Below are 22,098 nucleotides of genomic sequence, written 5' to 3'. Positions count from 1 at the left end.
AAAGAGAGAGAGTACTTGAGGCTTGGTGGATACAGCCGTCAGAAAGAAGACCGAGAAAGATGTTCTGTTCCTGGATGATGTTCGTCCCAAAGGGAAAAAAAAAGACATCTACATTCAGCTTGTGTCTTCCTCTTGTTCTCCAAAAGTTAGATGATGTACATAAGGGTTTTGTTCCACCATAGGTGATGCTGTTTCCTCCACCATGCTGTGATTCAGGCTGGAGTACACTCATTCTTTGTCATATCATGGCTGTGGTTCTACTAGGCCTCACATAACTTCCTCTTCAAGCCAACACCTTTCTCTTCCTTGCTGCTCTCACGTCTTCCATCTCAGAATCTGTGCTTCACTGAGACCAACTACTGCTTACCCGGCACTATTACAAAAGCTATAAAATGCTCACCTTGCTTCACGATGTTCCAGAAATTACTAAGTAATAAATGAACATTGTCAGAATGGATAATTAAGAAGAAGCCAGAGTCAAATAGCTAAAACATCAACATCTAAACAGAGTGTATGTGTTAATTTTGAATTTTTTAATTAAATTTTTACTTTTTACATTAATTACATTTTATTCACTTTGTGTCCCAGCTGTAACCGTCTCCCTCAATTCTTCCCAATCCCACCTTCCCTCCCTCATCTCCTCCCATGCCCCTCTCCAAGTCCATAGATAAGAGAGGTCCTCATCCCCTTCCGTCTGACCCTAGCTTATCAGGTCTCATCAGGATTTTATATGCATTGTTTTATTTTCTAATACAGAAAGCAAAGGATCAAGATAATAATCTTGACATATAATTTGAAGAGTATCAGCAAAATATTCTTCACTTACTCTTTCTCCTGAAAAAAAAATGGACAGAATTTTTAGCTATCCTTTGCTATGAGAATGCAGAAAATAGTATAAACCCAGTGCTGCCCTTTAAATTAATGGCTTTTTTGTTACCATACCTGAATACCCTGCTTGTTAGACAATTTGAATATTTTGTTGTTTATAAAAAATTAAATCATCAGGAAGGTAAGAAATGAAATATTTACAGTTCTATTTTCTTAACTGAATAAGATACCCTGGTTTTCAGTGACAGAGTAACCCTTTAATCCCAGGGAATCCACAGAGATGACGCCCTTATTGTCAGACTAGATTTATTTTAAAAAGAAGGCTTTGGAACCCTATCCAATAACTTTATTTTTGTACTGGCAGTGAGAACAGCACAAGTGTTAAAGGAGAGATGAGCTGTGATTGACAGAAGAAAATTCAATTACTTCAAAAGTATAGTTGAGAGCTAAAGTAAAAAAATAGTAATATATTGCTGATATAAATGGTCACATTGAGGTTGTAGAGATGTGATTTGCAGAGCTAGTTTTTGCTTTGTTTTCTGTAATATCAGGTCTTTGGCCTGCATCATAAAGTGAGGCACCTTAAACAAGATGATGTGACTGTGTTAGCATGATCGGCACTCTAGTCATATCTCTGTGTGGGTTATGACGGTGGTTTAATTGCACTGCCTATAAATGCCTTCGTGTGCACTGGAGTGGATCACTAAGGTGTCCAGAGCAGCACCAGCTCAGAGGTCTCTGTCTTCCTTCCCTTTGCATTTCTTCCAGAAGAAGATCAGTGGAGGACAGGATGATGATTTTTCTTCAGCTGTTTGCTTTGGCTGAGGTCTTAACAGTCAGGAGAGAGGCAGGCACAGCTAGGTTAGAGCAGGCTGGCTCCTTTATGAGGATCATCTTCTCCCCTGACTTGCTCACTCTGGGTACTGTTAGTTATGAAAATAGCATTCCTAGGGTTAGCAAGTAATACCAAGATGCAGCTCTCCCTAGCATTTAAATATAATTAAAAAAATTAAGGAACAGCAATATATGCACAGGAAAACATTTATCTAATGCAACCAGATACAAAATATGAAGTTTTAGTTTCCTGTTTTTGAAGCTGCCAATTACTGCCCCATTGATTCCTAGTTTTTATTATAGGTACAGCCAGCATTTTAGTATATTCTTTCCTATCTAGTTCCTTACCTCTGCCCTGCCAGATTATTGCATATATATATATATATATATATATATATATATATATATATATATATATGCATATTACATATGTAATCATATGTGTGGTGTATGCCTTAGTTAGTTTTCTAAGTAACTAAGAAAAGTTGCTGTGATAAGACACCAATGCACTGTAGAGAAGAAAGAGTGTGTTTGGCACTTACGGTTCCAGAGGCCCATGTCAATGGGGAGCATATCAGCAGGCAGCATAGTGCTGGAACAGTACCTGAGACCCCACAACATGAGACACCACCACCCCGCAGGGAGCAGGAGACTCTAGGAAGGGAGTGCCCTTTTGAAACCTCAAAGCCTACCCCCTAGTGCACATTCTCCAACAAAGCCACACCTCCCGATCCTTCTCAAACAGTTCTACCAGAGGAGGAAGAAGCACTCACATACAGGTGCCTATGGGGTCATCCTCATCCAGACCACCACAGTGTACTTACTTATTCTTGGTAAAGCTTTATGGATCATTATATACCCATACATATTCATATAATCCCTTTTTAAAGGTTGTATCTCCCATACTATTGTATGGACATCTATATTGATGTGAAAAAAATATACTAGTAACTGAATAACTTAACATTTTCTTGTCTCTTTTTTTTCTATGACAAAAATCTAATGGGTATCTTAGATGATATACATTAACACACTTTTAAAGCTTTTGTTCTGTGTAACTGTACTTTTGGCTACTTTATTGGGTTCATTTATCTACCTTCCTACACTACCCATATACTTTCCAAACCCACAACACGAGGTAGGAGAGAAAAAAGGTCAGAGGGGAAAGGGAGCATCAATATTGTTAGACTACTTCCTGCTGATTAGGGGTGTTGAGTTCCTCGGTCAAATCTGATTTTTAACATCAGGCTATCTCCAACCAACCACCCAGCAAACATCAACAAACAGCAACCAGCAACAGGAGCAAACAGCAATCAGCAACAGCATCAGCAGCTGCCAGACCTCTCAGGCCCTGAAGCATCCCCAGGATTCCAAACGTTAGCTATCTCCAGCTTGCAAAACCACGCCCCTGCTAGAGAAGGAGAGGAATCACAGCTGCCAGAGTCGATCTGAAGCAGCCCTGTATTTCACACTTGGGATTTAAACAAAAACTATTTGCATAGCATTCAAGTGTTTAAAAAAATAAAATGAAATTCTCACTAGAGTTCTGTATATCTTATACCTACTTACCTACAATTTTCTTACCTCAACCCCTTAAGTGCTGAGGTTTCAGGCTTGTGTCACATCCATAATAATAGGGAAAGTTTCACAGAACTGCTGATCCTCCCTAGGGCTGGAGATGAAGCTCAGTGGCAGAGCACTTGCTTAGCATATGTAAGGTACTAATTCAGTCCCAAGCACTGAAAAGAGAATTGCCAAACCAAATTCATGTTCATCAAAAATTCTGATACATTTATTTAAATGCTGTTAGAAAAGCAGCACTGTTCACCATTTTTCACAGCCAACGTTCTTTGGGAACACTCGAGATTATTAGACATTTCCCTTACCTTTTGTTAGTTTCTTGAGAATTTCATGCTATGTATTTTCATCATATTCACCTGCTCAGATCCATACCCCTTTTCTCTATCTACCAAGTTGTGTAGCCTCATATTTTTTAAAACCCATCAAATCTGTTTTTTGTTGGCCATATACACTTGGTTGCTATAGTAGGAGCCACACCCTTAAAGAAAATTGTCTTTTCCTCTCCCAAAGTTGCCAATAGCTCCACAGCTAAGGGTGAGACTTTGTGTTCACCTCCGCTTTCCAAGCTGGGATTGCATCTGGCTTGAGCTTGTGCAGTTCTGGCACATGTTACCACAAACACTGTGAGCTGTATGTGCAACTTCTAGGTTCTGTGTGACTCCAAGAACAGGGTTTTCTTGGAGTCATAACCTTTAGCTCTTATCATCTTTTACTCCTTCTTCCTCAGTGACCCTTGACCCTTGGGCCTTGGGAGGATGGGTGTAATATAGATATCCCTGTGTTCCGCAGCCTTTTATTCTCTGTACCTTGACTAGTTATGGATCTTTGTTTTAATTACCATTCGTTACAAAAAGAAGCTGGAGAAGCTTCTGACAAGGATTGAGAGATACACTAATCCATGGGCATGACAGTTAGGTCATTAGTTCCCAGTTTAATGTTATCTCCATTTAGTAAAATGATAATAGATGCTTTCCTATGTCTTTTGTTCAGCCAAAACTTCTTTCTTTCAATAATGGTACCTGCTATGAGTTTCATCCTGTAGAGTGAAGTGGGCCTTAAATCCAAGCATGTACTGATTGGTCACCACCATGACATTTGTGCCACTATTGCACTGGTAGACTGTCTTGCCAGCCTAGATGTAGCTCATGGTGTTCTTATATGGTTAAGATTGATGACTACTTTGAATCTTTAGATATGTATGTTTTATTTGAAATGCCCATACAGGCAGGGATGGCTTCCAAGGACAGAAAGAGAAAATGTAATGGTATAAATCGGAAAATAGGGCTAATAAAATCAGAAGGGTTATGTGGGGTGAAGAAGGTACGTCAGAGGAGGGAACACATGTCGAAATAACTAACACTAAAGAACTTTTGAAAAGGTTATATAGAAAGCTACTATTGTAGAGGCTGCATAACACACACACAAACACACACACACTTTTTTATTCCAAAAAGTGGTCCACTTTATTCAGTCAGAAGTGGCAAATGTTATTTTGTGAAGCCAACTTTATGTAATTTATTTTTTCAGCTCAACTGGTCATTTATAAATGATGAAAGAAAAGAGTCTGGTGATGATTTGCTTCGATATTCAGATATTGTATTATGATTTTTTGTTGTTGTTGTTGTTATGATAAAACAACTTCTGGAAGAGTTTATTTTGGCTTACAGTTCTGGAGGGGGAGTCCATGATGATAGGGGAAGCATGGAAGTAAGCAAGCTGACATGTTATAGGAGCAGGTAATTGGGAGATCACATTTTCTTCCACACACTCCTACTGGTGTGTGTGTAGGAGGAGGTTGTAGCAGGAAATTCTTACTCAAACCACTACATATACACTTGTGGTTTATTGTACTTCAGTAAGATTTCTAAGTTTACTTTTTTACATCCATGAATTAATCCATGAATTAATTTATTTTCCCTAATAGATTTCAAAGGTTTTGACATTACTAAAATCTAAACCACACAGTTCTTATTACAATTAAAACTAACCTAAAGTTTTAAAAATGCTAATACAAATAAGCAGATAAAGAAGCTAATATATACATATTTCATATCAAATTATCACTTGAAAGTACTGGTTTTGAGCATAAGGTAACATAATGTAGCAAGACAAAAACTTTATTGACGTCTCTTGGAGGGATATTGTGAAACTATTGCTTTCTCTGTGAACAATGACAGGTTTATCTGGGCTGTAACACTTTTCCTTTTCTTTAATTTCTTTTATTTCTGTTCCAAATAACACTAAGTGATATTTACTGAAAAAGAATGTTATTATCTATGATTATATATGAGATTTTGAAGACCTAGCCCAATGATTCATTTTGATGATAAAATGTGAATATGTAAAAATCAATGAAGGGAGATCAAGAGAATATCAAAAATGCAGTAGACTAAATTTTCTAACCCATAGGAAACCATTAAATTAAGTCACGGGGATCAGCAGATACGGGAAAAATGGCAAGACTGAACATTCTAAAGTGCCACATGGTCATAAACACATGTATGTAATGAGAGATGTATGAATGGATAGATGCTAATAAATGAATTATATCTTCTTGCTTTTTTGTAAACTGTATGCTAGTTAATTGAACTTGCACATTCAAGAATGATATAAATTGTTTCATTTCTTTTGGGCTTATGTTCACAGAAAATCACAATGATCTAAATGGCCTGAAAGTCAGGCTAGAAACTGCTGACGTTAGAAATGGTGATCTCTTGAGAGCTCTGAATGACACTATGGGCAAGTTATCAGCCATCCCAAATGGTAAGCACCAGGGTCCCAGAACTCTGCACTAGTTGATCTGAAATAGAAGAATTGTGATAGCTTTTACCATTTTTCTTTTTTTTAATTTTTTTCTTTTCTTTTTTATTTTTGTATTAATCACAGGTTATTACTTTGTATCCCAGCCGTAGCCCCCTCTCTCATTCCCTCCCAATTCCATCCTCCCTCCCTCATCTCCTCCCTGCCCCTTACCATTTTTCTTAATATTACATTTTGACCATCATAAAAGACAGATACAGGTTTCTTAATTACGAATTATTCTTTTGAGAATCAGAACCATATTTAATAATATGATAGTGTTTATTCTTTGTTGCCTTTAGCTGGCATGCATAAGAATATGCTTTATAAAGAAAAAATCATATTATTATATTGTCATGCTGGTTTTAGCCTAAAAACTCTTGAATTCGTGGGAAAGAACAAAATCATACGTGTACTGTTCTCTATAATATTAGTGTATTACTACAAGTCACAATTTATTAGAATCTACAACAGATCAGAGCTTAGGGCTGTTCTGTGTCTAACGTGACTACATTGAATTGCTTAGCTAATCCAGATTTCAAAAAACAGTAGTGGTCAACCCATTTCTGTAATATTGGCTAACCCATTAAAACCATTCAAAATTATTGTTTGACATTAAAACCATTCAAAATTATTGTTTGATATTAGTTTCTGACAGTGAAGTTTCTTTTAGGGATTTTGTTTTTGTGCTTTACCGGCAGGCTCCATTGAATTGCAAATACTAATTGATATGCTTTTGTAAGCATATATAATCTCTCCTGCTAATTCTGCAAGGTGGCTGGAACTTGTTATTTTTACTTTGCAAGTGGGAAACTGAGAAACAGAAAACTAAAGGCCATTGTTTGACGTGATGTTTATGAGATTTGAGCCTTGAAGTTTGTCTTCACAGACTGTACCTTTAACACCACCAATAAACACAAGCATGGAGCTGATTGTACAATTGTATTGGTCATTCTGTATCTGAAAATTTAAAAAGCAGATATAAACATATTCATGTGCATAGACATACATATATCAAATATAAATCTTTTGAAAAAAAGTTATTTTGGCTTATGGTCTCAGTGTATGGTCAGCCAACTCCACAGCTATGGCCTGTGAGAACATCCTGCAAGAGGTTATTTACCTCAGACTGGCCAAAAAGCAGAGAATGGGTCAGAGAAAGAAGGCTGAGGATCACACGAATACCTTTAGGGACTAACTTCCTCTGGCTGGGCCCCACCTTCTTTCACAGTTTCTGACACCCCAATGATGCCAAGAACCTATTAATCAGTAGGTGGATTTATCCACTGTTGAGAACAGATACCTCACAGTTCAAATACTTTCCAAGGTCCCAGCTCTGGCTACAAGTCCATCAACACAGGGACCTTCAAAAGTCATTTTTTATTCAAACCACAAGAACTATGTTTTACATAGAAATGATGATCAAGAATTAAGCACACACATATATACAATTTAGGAAATACTAAAATTTAAGTGCATTTTACTTTTATTTTATTGAATATTTTTTCATGGAAACTCTTGACTCATTGGAACCTGGCAAAATGCCAAGGCAGAAAAACGAATGGAAACACACAGCCTCTAACATTCCCAAGAGGTCTGTCCCAAAGCGAACACACAAGCGTTTTCCTCCTGTTCAGATCTTAACTCTGATTTTGATGCAGCTACATAAAGCATGTGGGTGGATCCCTCCCTTTAATATGCTCAGCAGCAAACCACAATATATCCCCATAACTACAAACGGAGAGAATAATCACTTTGCTATTTTAAAATCTAATTGGGTATTTAACACAAAGGTCCCTGAGAAAATTTAATTTAGCTAAAGAAAAAAATAATTGCTTCATTTGCTACAGCTGATGAAACACAGTTCAGCCTCTGCCCTCTGTAAATGGGTCCCTAAGGTCAGCCAGCCACACCCTCCCCCTGCCAAGCATGGATGGAATCATCAATGTTTTCCCCTTGTTTTCTTTCTCATGCCCACTTGTGCCAACAGACACGGCTGCTAAACTGCAAGTTGTCAAAGACAAATCCAGACAAGCCAATGACACAGCGAAAGCTGTCCTGGCCCAGGTTAAAGATCTCCATCAGAACCTCGATGGCCTGAAGCAAAACTACAAGAAGCTAGCAGACAGCGTGGCCAAAACAAATGCCGTGGTGAAAGATCCTTCCAAAAACAGTAAGATCTCCTTTCTCACTGCGATAATGCCAGCTCTCTCTTCACACCATGAAAGTAGCCTAAACTCAGGAGTGGTAGAACTTGATGAAGCCCTCGAGCTCAAGGCCACTCATTCGTGAAGTGGGTGTGAGAATCACAGGTCCTGCTATCTCAGCATCCGAGACTCCCAGCTGTGCCTGGGTGCCTTTTTCACTTAAGTTTATCCAATCACGGGAAGGCTAGGTATTCTCAAAGTTTACATACTATTTGGTATGTGGGTGTCAAAGCTTTTTAATCTGTTAGTGTGGTTGAGAGCACAGTCATATGCAGGTGATTAAATGCTTAGGACTGGAGTTGTGTGGAACATAGATTTTTAAGGGGAACACTCATTAGCAGTCCTGTTAGAGCAATGCGTTGACTGCGTTGACGTTTGAAGATTTTCTGTATTTATTAGAGACTTACCAATTAATATTTCTAGGAAATAAAGCATTTATCTACTTCATGACAACTGTAGCTTCATATCCCTTTTATATTTCATCAAATTCATGGACTTCACTAGAATTTATTGAGAAATATGAAAGAATTTAGTGTAATGATTTGTATTTTTGATTGCATGTAGTCAACAAACATCAGTGTTTCTTAGAATATATTTCTTCTTTATCACATGATAAGATAGTATTTTGGAATATAATTTCCTTAAAGGGAATGCTTAAGTTTTGTGCTTTGGTTTTTATGTTTTGTTTTTTAACGTCCTGCTTTTAAAATACTACCTACCAGTATTTTTATAAGGTACAAGAACATTAATAGACTATGATAACAAGAGACCATGTTATGGTGGTGGTTCAGGAGGGTGCTTATGACAGCTTCCTGGGCAAGGAGAAAAATAAAGACAAAAATTACCTACTTCCAATCCAGAAGAAGAAAGACCTACTCCTTACCATTTCTTCAAGGAAGAAAGAGAATAAAGACAAATATGACTCTTTTTTTTTTTTTTTAAGTAGATCCAGAGATAATCCTAGGTGGTTTAGCCACCCTACCTGAATTCTGATACCCACAGCATGCCTCCCTATCAGGAGAAAAATTGATTTAAAAGTAAATTTGCCATTTTATTTCACTTATAATTTCAGATATCATTTTGTTCTAGTTTAGATTGAATCTCAGCCGATGATGTCCTTGTCCTAATACTGTTACTTGTTTAATTATATTCTTCACAAAAAACAAACAACATATTGGTCTTAATTAAAAACTTTCACACAATATATTTTGATCATATTTTTGTGTGATAATACAAAATTTGTCCATAATAATTTGAATTAAAATGAAGTGTATTTGCAATGAGCATCTATTTTAAAGTTGCCACTATTGTGATACTTTGGATACATAGAAAATTTTCCTCATGAATTTTCTAATTTCTTCTTTGTTTTACTTCCACATGAAATTACCTGAAGAAATCAGTATGTATACATTCATCTGAATGCTTTCTAGTAACTTTTATGCTTCTCTGCTTATTGCAAAAGGCTTCAGTTTTGCATGTGACCACATATTGGTACTGCTTTAAGCACTGCAGAGCTGTTCGTTGCACTATTGCCAATTAATGCTAGATATGAAAAAAAAAAGAATCTTTCTCTATTGAGATTAATATGTGAGTATATTTGGTATAAAATGTTTTAATAGTGCTATGAAAATCCAGTGAAATGTCTAGCTGAACCTTATCCACATAGGAGTATAAAACTGACTTTTCCAACAGACTGAAATAAATTGCAGTGTCTCTAATAGTACAAATTCAACCATTAGGCTCAAATGGCTTCCCCTCACATGTGTTAAAATAGCTAAAATAGGCTATATTCTTGCCACTTCCCAAAGCTCACTTTTCCTCCCTTCATTTAAGCAATTGTTCTCATAATTAAGTTGGTTCTAAACAATTATTCTTGAAATAAAATTATAAACAAATTAGTAGCTCATTTAAGTATAAAAATATTGTCTCTTGAACATTTCACAAAGCATTACAGTACTACAAATAACTGGGAAATAGGTAATAAATTCAAACATGTCACAATCTGAAGAACACAATCAAGGCTGGCCTCTGTGGAAAATATTATAGAATAATTGCATTACTGTAGGAGCGCTGAATAAAACAGTCTTAAGCCATTGCTCAGTGTATTAGAAAAATAAAAGCGACATGAACAAAAACATAACGGATTAGTGAGTCAGGATATAGAAAACAATAGAACAGATAATTGGCAGGCTTAATCCAGAAGAGCAAAGTGCAACCAGGGGATTCCTAAAGGTGACAAAACTATGTAAAGAGGAAAATGTAACAGAGAAGAGAGTAATTGGCAAAACTCCATGCTGGTAAAATTTAGAGCCTATAATATACAGACAATAATCTTCCAGAAAAACAAACAAACAAACAAACAAAAAACGCATATATCAAACTTTAACTGGAGAAGCATTTTAAAGTCTACTCAGCCAGACAATTAGGGAAGAAAATAAGAACACTTTAAAACACTACTATACAAGAAGCCTCAAACTCGGCATCACCGATGACTTTGTTCTCAGAGCTGCAGGAAGATAATTTCCAAGGGCTTAAACGGCTTTGGAAGGTAGCAGCGGCAAAGGAAGGAGGAGAAACCGCCGCTTTGAAGAGGCTTCCAGGAGATTTAGGAGAGATGAGTCTAATATTTACCTTAGCCTTAGTAGTCTTAGCATAACTCCTCTTTCGCTTTGTTGCGTATCTAGCTGTAAAACTCCATTTTCCTTAGTTCTAAGATAATTTGTAGAATATGAAACAACACTAGAGGATTAGAAGGAAGAGGACACGGGGCAAGTGCAGAAAACAAGAGCGTAGCAGTAGCGTGCGGCCCATACAACGAGGGCTTTGACCCAGACAATATGCAACTCCTGAAAAACTAAAACAAAAACAAACCGGTAGCGTCTTGACCCAGTATCCCTAAAACTGTTAACAACAGTCCCACGTGAATGAGCATGAGTCCAAACTATCTCAAAATACAGTTTAAAGCCACTGACATTTGAGACTGATGACTGAGGTCAGAGGTCAAACGCTTGTCTATTAAGCATTCGGCCCTGGCTTCTGGCCCCGGCACAGACAAAACCCAAGTGAGATAGAATGATAGTTTATGCCCATGTGAACATATTGAGTTTAATCTTAAAGATTAATTCTCAGTGACCCAGCATCAGCCAAGCAGCAGGTTGGTCATAGTCTCCCAGGACGGGGAGCCGTGGACCTTGCAGAATCTTATCGGTCACAGTAATAGAAAGCTGAAGAATACAAGTGAGGGTAGATAACAGATGTCATAGTTTGGATAAGACTGCCAGCATCCCAGAGATTGAATATCTGACTCCGCACACCCTCTCTACCCCACCCCCCACCCCACTGCTGCCAGGTAAGCACACGTTAGAGGTTTATAGATCAGATAACCTTCAACCCTTTTCAAGTTAAGGCTTTTGAAACTGCCAAAATTCAACCCTTTTCTAACCTACAAAAATGAGCAGTTTAATATGAATCCAAACAATATACAGTGCAGAATAATAAACTATCCTCCAAGGAAAAATTGACCTGAAATCTGAAAGATCTAATTAGAGTATAACCGAGGTCTTCAGTCTAAGTGTTGTTCAACATGGTAATGTTCTTCACGCTATGTCTCCGGAGCATCCCTCTGAAACATGTGCAAAGAGAGAGAAAAAGAAGAAAATTAACCATTTTGTACGAGAACTTGATTTTAATGTGGCTTGGGTGTGGACAGACCGGGTGCTATATTAAAGACACTTTCATTTTTCTGTGATGAAAGTTCTATCCAGTAAAGGTCAGCTTTGGCACTAAAGAGTAGGCACGGATTCATCTTATCATAGCTTCCCTCTTTAATGCCAATTTTAATCGTAATCCCAAAGCCAACACTTTCTCTAACATCTCTGGCTTGCTTTAACCTCAGCTAAACTATTCACAGTTGGCCTCATGCAATCTTTCTGCCATCATGATCTTGCTTTTGTCACACGGATAAAATGAAACAAATGAGTAGAGTTCACTGCTGTTCTGACTGCTATATCTGGGTTTGGGGTGTGCATGCACAAACACACACACACACACACACACACACACACACACACACACTAATTTTGCTCTATGCAGTTGCAGATGCGGGTGCTAAGGTGAAAGCTCTGGAACGGGAAGCTGATCGGCTGATAGACAAAGTCAAGCCCATCAAGGAACTTGAGGAAAACCTAAAGAAAAACATCTCAGAAATAAAGGAACTGATCAACCAAGCCCGGAAACAAGCCAATTCTGTAAGATCTTCTCATTTTCAGAATCGAGAGCTACTAACAAGGGTTACTGTTAGTCCTGGAGAAAGTCTTTGCCAATGGACTTGCTGAATGATTGATCCCTGACTTCTTAATCTATAGGCCATTTGGGGTAGGTAGGAAGGAAGAAGTAGAACATTTTTCTCTGTAGATTTCAAAATCATTTCATGAAAATTATAAACCATACTTGTTGTTCGAGAATTAGGAAGTCCAATATATTTTGTTGCTTCTTTAATATACTAAGATAACACACATGCAAAGCTCATTCTTGCGGCCAAAAGATATGAGAGTGTCCTACTTGTGAAAAATGTAAAAAGTCCAATGAGTGGGGTTGCAACCTGAATTCACAACAATTTTAGGAGAAATAGATGCATTATTTTAAGTACAATATCGCTTTTGCTTGTTTTATAAACAACAAAAATCCAACTTACTTTTGTTGCAGTATTTGTTTTTATATTTATGAAGTAAAAGTAAGAAATACATGGCTTGAAATTTTGCTTTATATTTACTCAATTAGAAAACTATCCAGACGGGTGGAACTCTCTAACATGCTGAAATCCTGGGTTGTTTAGATGTTTATGTTATGTATTTCTTTTGTTTGTGTACCATAGTGGACATGTAGAGGTCTGAGGACTGTATGTAGGCGTCTGTTCTCTCCTTCCACCCTGTAGGTCCTAGGGATTGAGCTCTGTCAGGCTGGAGGCAAAAATGCTAGCTCACTGGCCCTGAACTAGAATATTTAAATGCCACTGTGAAACTTCAGATATGTAAAGTTAAACCACAATGACTTTAGAAATGATAGATTTCAATAAGATACTTCTCAATATTGTCAATTTTAACTTAAATTTCCATAAAATATTTCATAAAAACACTTAGTAGCTAGGATGATCAGAACGAAGTTATTATTAATTCATCAATTTATGTTTTCAGTAGTGGCCCTAAATATGTCTGAGTGATATCACATGCTTGCCCCTTCTTATATGTATCTGGCAATCAAGTTGTAGGTGAACACTCATTGAAAAGTACATTATATTTATTGAAGAAAACCTAGAAACAAAAGAATAGAGAAGATAGTGTAATACAAGATGAAAGGAAGCAGTAATTGTGTCAGGGAAGATGCCTATTTAACTATGATATGAAAGTTATGTAGTGTGATTGGCAGGTGATCACTGTGTACTTTAAGAACAAGGTAAAATAAAGCTAATTCAGAGACTTTCACAGTGAAAGACTACATCTCTTATGTTCAGTGCGTCTTCCTGTGATGTATGCAAAGATGAATTAGGCAGGTGTTGTACTTAGAAAGCTGATAATGGAGTAGACAACATGGAGCTCTGTATTAGTTTCTTGACTCACCACAGCAAAGGAATAGCTGAAGGAGCCGCCTAAGAAAGGGATGGGGTTTGTCGTGGCATAGAAGATAGGGCAGCAGGATCAGGAAGCAGGTGGAAATACTGGCTCTGTAGTCAAGAAGCAGAGAGTGAAGGATGCTTGTGCTGGGCTGCTCTGTCCTGTTGGTTCAGTTCAGAATCCCAGCCCATGGCATCCCACACGTTGGGTGGATTTTATTTGGTTAGCCTAATCTAAAGGATTGCCTATAAACACACTGGACACGCTGTCTTCAGTGACCCTAGATCTTTTCAAATTGAAAATCTGTGTCAGTAATCACAACTCTACTCTTTGGGAACGTGACGCCCTGATATACCACTTTCTGACCCTTGAACCTATTAGGCCCTTTGCCTTCTAGGTACCAAAATGAATTCAGCCCAAGTTCAAAAGTCCCTGTAGTCTTTGGCAGTTTCCGCTCTACTGTAAGTCCTTTCCTGGGACATAAGACAATCTTGGTAATGGAAGCCCCAGCAAAGTAAGAGAAATCTATACATGCATCTAATAAATATTGACACAGAATAAGCATTTCCATTCTGAAGGGGAAGGAAGAATTGTAGCTTAATCAGGAATGATTGGAATGGCAAGACAGAAACCCAACAAGGCAGAGTAAACTCCACAGCTGCATGACAGCATCTGACATTCATGATGGAATATTCTGGGGTATAAAAGGCTTGGGCAATCCCTCTCCTCCTCCAGCTCTACCCCCTACTGCACACACGGCATTTCTATTTGGCTCTCCTCCATTCCAGTAGCTTATGTTGCTGCTTCAAGATTCTGGCATGTCTGTCTAACAACCTGGAGTATCCATTGCAATTTAGGTTTCACTTTCACTCATCCAAGCAGTAGGCTCTCAGAGCATCCTTGCCAAACTCCAGCCCTGCCATATTCTGCCTAGCTTTAGCAGCTCCCTGGATACATGGCACAAGGCTTGTTTTGTCAATCAAAATTAGGTTGTCAGGTCTGTCAACAAAAACCTTTACCCACTTACTGACCTGTCTTACCAGTCCAGGTAAGACATTTCCTACTTAAGGAACTAAATGCATTTATTTTAAAGGGGTTACTTCAGCTTGTTGATCGTATAACTGAGTAACTTACACTGTCTTTAAATGAATGGCCTAATTACCAGGTGAAAGTGCAGCCCAAATCCAGTACAAGGAGCACTGGGCTGTGCAGCAAAGTTTAATTGTGTTTGTTGTGATTATCTAGTGGAAAGTGTTGTGCCAGGAGCACCTTAGAAATGCCAACTTCTCAGTGGTGACTTCATAAGCCTTATCATGAAGTTGCACTAGAATATAATGATTGGGAGAACCAAACATCACAACTGGATACTTGTGTTTCAGAAATTTCATACCTCTCGAAAGAGATAGGCTTCCAAAAGATTTCTTAAAACAAAAAACCAAAAAACTGTGTGAATATTGTGTTTTGATTTAGCCATCTTGTTCATATGCAGTCAAATGCTCTACCACTGAGCTATACACCCACTGGAAGTCAAAACCTATGGTATTTATAAAAATAAATTTGTAGTTATCATATAGATGTAAACAGTTGGGCTGCCTTAATATTCCAGCTATTCAGGGGATTTTAAAACAAAGAGGGGGGAGGAGGAAGAGGATGGAAGGATGGGGCTGGGAGGAGAGGAGGGAGGGGTTGTGTCCAAGATATAAAGCGAATTAATTAGTTAGTTAGTTAGTTAGTTAGTTAGTTAGTTAGTTAGTTAGTTAGTTAGTTAGTTACTAAATGAAAAAAGCAAACCACAGCAAGTCCGAAAGGGTTTTATGAGTGGACCAGGGAGGAGCAGCAAGTGATTTTGCAAGATTACCCTGGCATATGAAAATAACACTGTCATTTTCTCAGAGAATCAGACTTTATGGGTATGGAAAGTGTTTGAGAGAGTGCCTTGATTACAAATCTTTGTAAGATTAAATAAGCCTGGTTTTTAAGCGATCACACTCGTGGCCTGCACGCCCAAGCTGAAAGCTTTGTCTGTTCACATGGGTGCTGTCTCCCCATTTGGCACCACCATCCCTTCTGGTGCACCGAGCTGGATGATCTGTTACTTCCTCCTCAGTTTGGTAGACAAGGTCTCAAACTCTTCCTATCACCCTATATTTCACATAACCATGTATCCCCACATCATAGCCAAGGTGTGTTATTTAACTGAGTTCTTTAAAGAAACATGACTTTATGATTCAACCAGTGCTAGCATGGCACTAGACCTATGCCTATAAAGCATTTATGAAGTAAAGATAAAACACACTGCACACAGTTACTTTTCATTGTGAATCAGACCCTCTATGATTCTGCATATGGTTTTCTGCCAGGGATGGCTGCATTTACTATTTAATAATATTCATGAATTACAATCAGATCTTTTATTTCTTGTTCTCTTTGATCCTCTTAGGATATCAATGGCACTTATAATCTGCCTCAGATACTAAATTTGTTCAATGTCACAGTCTTTTCTCATGAAGATTTTGGTTCACTCACTGACGATTCTTAAAGCTCACTGAATATTTTACCTTTCTTTTAACATTAAAAAAAAAAATCTGACGTCTGCATTTTTGTCTAACTGCCCTCTAGTAGATGTCTTTCCTTTTTGTTCCTTTATCCCTTTAATCTCTGACCCTTGGATAAGTCTTTGCATAGCTGCTCTTCTGCTGTATAACTTTTTTTCCATGCAAATTGCATGGCTGCTTCATAGCAGTAGCACCCAGGTAAAATCTGTACATTCTCTGGCTTGGGATGTCTGTAATTCACTTTGCTTTGACTACTCACAGCACTTCATATAGAAGGAAAATTCTACCATAGGGGAAAACCAAGACTAGAAATCACACATCTAAGGGCAGCTTATAAAAGACAAAACAAATATACTGAGATCCAAGGTGACTCCTGGTCTTGAACCATTGTCAAAGTAGATCACACATTTGCAGGGAACAAAAACATAATACAATCTAAGTTGGGTTTTTAGATCCCTGAAAGTCCAGACCATCACACAAAGCCTGTGTCTTTGCGGAAAAGTTTGCTCTGAGTAGAGTCACAGTTTGCTTAGAGTCCAAATGAGAAGACACTTGCAAACACAGGCTTCTGTAGGGTCCACAGGAGAATCAGCAGACTTACTCTTTGCCCAGAAGACCCCCAAATGTCTCTGTTTGTTAGAGCCAAACATCCCTCCTTCATTTTTCTTTCTGGAAACATTTCACATCTATACCCTTCTCCAGCTGGTTTTCCTCTTCCATAGAAAAGATGCTCCACTATGCTCTCTACCCTCACAAGCAAAGGGAGATGCCTTGTTGCCATATTATAGAGAGGGTTTGGTGGCCAACTCAACCTTCTTCAGAGTCTCCATGATTTTTCCATGTGGATGACAATAGTTTTTCTCAAGTCGGAAAACTACATGAATTGCAAAAAGTGCAAAAAAAAAAGAAAAAAGAAATGAACAAGCAGGAAGGCACAACTAGGGAAGGGCCAGTGGTCATCCTGAAGCTAGACATCTGAACAAGTGGCAAAGTAGGTTTCTCATCTTCCCTTCTCCCTGCCAATCACTATCAACCAGCAAAGCAGCAATCACTGATCGTGATTCTGCACCTGACCCAAAAGAAATTAAATCCAATAATCAAATAGTGCTATTTGTGACTGAACGAAGCCTCCTTAATAGAAGTGAAAATTGGCATGAACAGTGCCATTCTATTCACACAAGAATTCCTTTCTTAGTAATTTATAGTAATTTTTGAAGTACTATTCAAAGGGAAAAGGAGCTGTTATATGTATTAGTAGTGACAGACATTTGGAAATTATTTTCGTCTCATCTTCTAGTAACCTAATAAGAAGTATAATTTATTCTGAAATATATATTCAGAGAGGAGTGATTAATATTCTTATTTTAGGAGATCTAGAACACATTCTGCTTGGCATCCTTTAACTGTAAGAGCATGGGTGGGGTGGCAATACCCTCTTGAAAACTAAACAAAAGCTGGATTCCTCTTAAAGTGATAGCCAAATCACTGAAATCTGAATTTAAATTTTTTTAATCAAATAACCTTAATGACGATTATCTCCATTTGTTTTGTGTAAAATCCCCTTTGTAAAAGTTTCTTCAGCTTTTTTGTTGTTGTTATGAAGGTGGGAATTTGTTAGCTGCATGGTTCAAAAATAGTGGCAGCCTCACAAGCAAGAGAAAGAGTCATGAGCACATCATTGGCAAAATGCTAGCGGACAACTAATCCTCTGCATCTTGCCTATTCAAAAAATAATTATATCTGCATATGGAGATGTAATGATACTATTTGGTGGCTGAAAAATTACTTCAAAGAAGTCATTTGGTGGCTTTGTCGTGGTTTGGGATGTACTTCAGACTTACAGAGAGATTTACTGATAGAGTTTCATAGGGTTTTGAATCTTGTTTTTCTTGAAGATCAAAGTATCTGTGTCTTCGGGAGGTGACTGTATTCGTACATACAAGCCAGAAATCAAGAAAGGAAGCTACAATAACATCGTTGTCAATGTCAAGACTACTGTTGCTGACAATCTCCTTTTTTATCTTGGAAGTGCCAAATTTGTAAGTCTAATATTGATCTTTTTAAAAGCTACTGTGCATGAACAGAGGGCAAAGGTTAAGCAATGAGGAAAATATATAGAATCTAGCAACAGAACCCCTACACTGTCTAATGTAGCCTTTCCTGTCTGAAATCTCAGAAGCTTAGCTGATGAATGTTTGCACTTCTAGTTAAGTTATAAATATAAACAGGTGACAATTTGTTCCCACGTCTAGGCACATTTCTTTTTATTTGTCAGTATGCTAATATTTATTTTGCCTTATATTTTCAGCTCTAGCTGTTTAAGAAGTCTAATTAGAATAAAAAGTATTTTTCTATTCTCAAATTAAGAAATAATAATATCCTTTCATGCTAATGAAGTGAGAATAACAAACTGTACACAAATTCTAACCAAGGCAAACTATTGAAGTTTGTTGAACTTAATGATTCAAACAGAAATTACACAAGTTTTGTTTGCAGCTCTAAACTCTCACACACCAATATCGACTTAACTTGTTGTGTATGGGAAGGTTCTAAGGTGAATAAGGTGCCTAAACAGACTGGCTGCGGCCTAACTTATCATTAGATATTCATAAGAGGGAGTCGGTCTCACCCTGTGTTAAAAATCACCACCTCTGATCTAAGACAGTATCTAAGGGATAGCTATGAAGAATTCTCAGTCCAATTATTTTACATGTCATTGAAAAATACTCCATAAAAAAAGAAAAAAAAATACTCCATAGCTCTCCTCTTTCAGAGTACTTTGTTCTGAAGCGTGTTGTTTTTCCATTTCTTTGAACCAGATTGACTTTCTTGCTATAGAAATGCGAAAAGGCAAAGTCAGCTTCCTCTGGGATGTTGGATCTGGAGTTGGGCGTGTAGAGTATCCAGACTTGACCATCGATGACTCATATTGGTACCGCATTGAGGCATCCAGGTAACTTCTCAGTGGAGAATAAAGACAGCTAGATGGCAAGGTTTTGAAGTAAATTATTAGATCGCGAGAAGAATTCTGCTGCCATTTCAATAGTGTAGCTGTGTATTTGTGTCCATGTACACAAAGGTTACATGCTATGGGTATTAATGTGTATAAAGGTTCATTTGTCATGCCTTTTAGGAGGGAAATGCATTCAAGCTATAAGCCAGAGAAACCATTCCAATTCTCTAGTCTTAATCTGTTTTCTGATAAGATCCAGTGTGGGGCCAGAAAAGCTTTCTCAAACATCTCAACTCATCTGAAGAGAGAAAAAGGAAAAAAATACAACTACTTGTTCTTATTAAACAGACACCAGGGCATAAAAGGCGTCATTGTTATCTTTGTGTACTCTGATCCCCTTCTAGTCTCCACAGCAACTATAGCTACAGGCCTATTCTATGTCAAAATACTGGGTCTGGTATCTAACATGAATCCATCCATACTATTTTAAGTAGAGTGTATAGCACTTAACCATGTTCTCCATGGTCATTAGGTTGTATTAAGGAAGAGCTCAGGCTTATCAGAGAAAGATCAACCCAGGAAACTGTTTATTGTTGGCCCTGTATGAGGGATACAAACTATTTAACTCAGTTTAGATTGGATTAACTTTTCTACAGTAAAATGAAAGAAAGAAGAGCTGGGGAGATGGCTCAGTAGATAACATACTTGATGTTTGAGCATAAGGACTGGAGTTCAGACCTCCTGGACCTTATACATGCCAGGTGTGTGGTGGCCAGTAGTAATTCTAGCACCCAGAAGGCAAAGAAGAGGATTCCTAGGGTGAATGGCCTAGGTAGGTTAGTCATATCAGTAAACTCTGGTCTCAACTGCCAGACTGTCCTTCAAAGAATAAGATGGGAAATGATTGAGGAAAACTCTCATCACCAACTTTGGACACCTACATGTATGCACAGACACATACACATGGAGCCTCACATACATGTTCATCTACACACTTGAAAGCATTCATTTAGTCATGCTCACCAGCACACACATACACAAATGTCTACAAGCATACTTAATTTAAACCAGTAATTTTAGTTCCTTTTAAGAGATGTGTGTGAGGGGGAGAGACATTGAGAGACAACAGAGAGACAGACAGAGACAGAGAGAGAGAGAGGGTGGGAACGGAAAGAGTAAAGCTCTGCTCACATCCATGTTAGTGTTGGGATGACTAAGCACCTCATTCAGTTCACTCAGTTTAAGGACATTTATTCTCACAAAGAACAGTTCCATTTAAGGAGGTTCAATTCAGGAAGCCTCGTTCATCCATGCATTCTTTTGTTCCCACGTATTTTATTTAGCAATGCTTCCTCAAAGACAGAGTTTACCAAAGTGAGACAGCAGGGATTGGGATATGACAAGGATGTTTTGTTATGACTGCTTGTCTCAGAAGAAACCAGATTTTCATATCTAACAGCTCATGGAAATCAATCATTAAAAAAAAAAAAAGAAAATGAAATGAAATGATAATAGCTTTCAAAGTTTTTGAAGCTGACTTTAAAAGTGTACTTCTACAAATTTGTATACACAACTCTGCAGATCAAGCTACTGCACTCTATACATTAAGATGATATGACAAACAAAAAGACCTACCATTCTGGGAAGACCACTTCAGCAAATTAAGATCCATTATATGGAATTTTAGGCAAAGTTATGCAGCTTGTGCTATGGAAGGGTGGCCCATTTGGACTCTGCTTGCCAAATTAAATTTGACAAAATAATAAATGAAGTCATAAACTTTGTTTAAGTTTCATGTCTTATAAAACAGCAAATTATTATGTAAAGCAACAGGGGAAAATGCTTTCCTTTTGATCAGTAATATCTCCATCAGCTGATTGCTGCTGTCCTTTCCTATCAGTGGCCATCCCCAGAATCGGCTTGTGTTATTCTTTCCCTATTTGAATGTTATGGTAATTACTTAGCAAATATCAGATCTTTGCATTGGCTGGAAAAGTAGTGACTTCAGAATGCTTGGACCTCAACACACAGTTCACTGAAGTTATCCAGGATGATGCTTTCTATTTTATGTCTTCGAAATCTGTAAGTGACAGAATGCGATGCATATTTCATTTGCTGTACTTTCTTCCCTTTTATTTCAACACGCATGTATGATTGAAGAACGGGGAGAAACGGATCTATTTCTGTGAGAGCTCTGGATGGGCCCAAAGCCAGTATCATGCCCAGTACCTACCATTCAGTGTCCCCTCCAGGGTATACCATTCTGGATGTAGATGCAAATGCAATGCTGTTTGTTGGTGGCCTGACTGGGAAGATAAAGGTAATAAGCTGTTCCTTTCTCTCCCCTTTACAGACAATTAAGAAAAAGCATGGAGAGGCTGCAAACACCTGTCCAGGTTTTCTTAACTTCAGTTTAGGAAATCAATTTAAAGGACTTTCTTCTTTGGTGTTTTGTTTCTCTTTGCTATGATTAATTTTTTTGAGAAATGTTCTTACTGTGTATCCAGTCCTTCTTGGAACTTGTGATTTTCCTGCTTCAGCCTCCCTGCTGTTATAATGACAGGCATGTGTTATAACACCCAACAGAACTTCCATCTTTGAGTTGTGAATGTTCAAATCTGGAAGCACCATATTTCTAGGACTTCAATAGTAGTTTATTTCTTAACTATGACATCCTTTGGGGGGGCATTTTTTCCTCAGTCACTTCAAAAGCAAAGTGTTTCTTAAATATG

General features: G+C 37.8%; 1 protein-coding gene across 1 annotated transcript in view; it reads left to right on the top strand.

The window, feature by feature from the left end:
• Lama2 (laminin subunit alpha 2) overlaps nt 1–22,098 on the top strand; it is a 602,337-nt gene that overhangs the window by 520,010 nt on the left and 60,229 nt on the right. Inside the window, exons 42-47 of the mRNA XM_055599236.1 lie at nt 5,890–6,006; nt 8,033–8,215; nt 12,342–12,496; nt 18,309–18,452; nt 19,233–19,366; nt 21,527–21,686. Of these exons, the coding sequence (XP_055455211.1) occupies nt 5,890–6,006; nt 8,033–8,215; nt 12,342–12,496; nt 18,309–18,452; nt 19,233–19,366; nt 21,527–21,686 (893 nt within the window). The remainder of the gene's footprint in view (nt 1–5,889; nt 6,007–8,032; nt 8,216–12,341; nt 12,497–18,308; nt 18,453–19,232; nt 19,367–21,526; nt 21,687–22,098) is intronic.

This window comes from Psammomys obesus, unplaced genomic scaffold (genome assembly GCF_907164565.1).
Source record: "Psammomys obesus unplaced genomic scaffold, mPsaObe1.curated_primary_1811, whole genome shotgun sequence".
NCBI lineage: Eukaryota > Metazoa > Chordata > Mammalia > Rodentia > Muridae > Psammomys > Psammomys obesus.
This window is presented reverse-complemented; position numbering and strand designations above follow the sequence as displayed.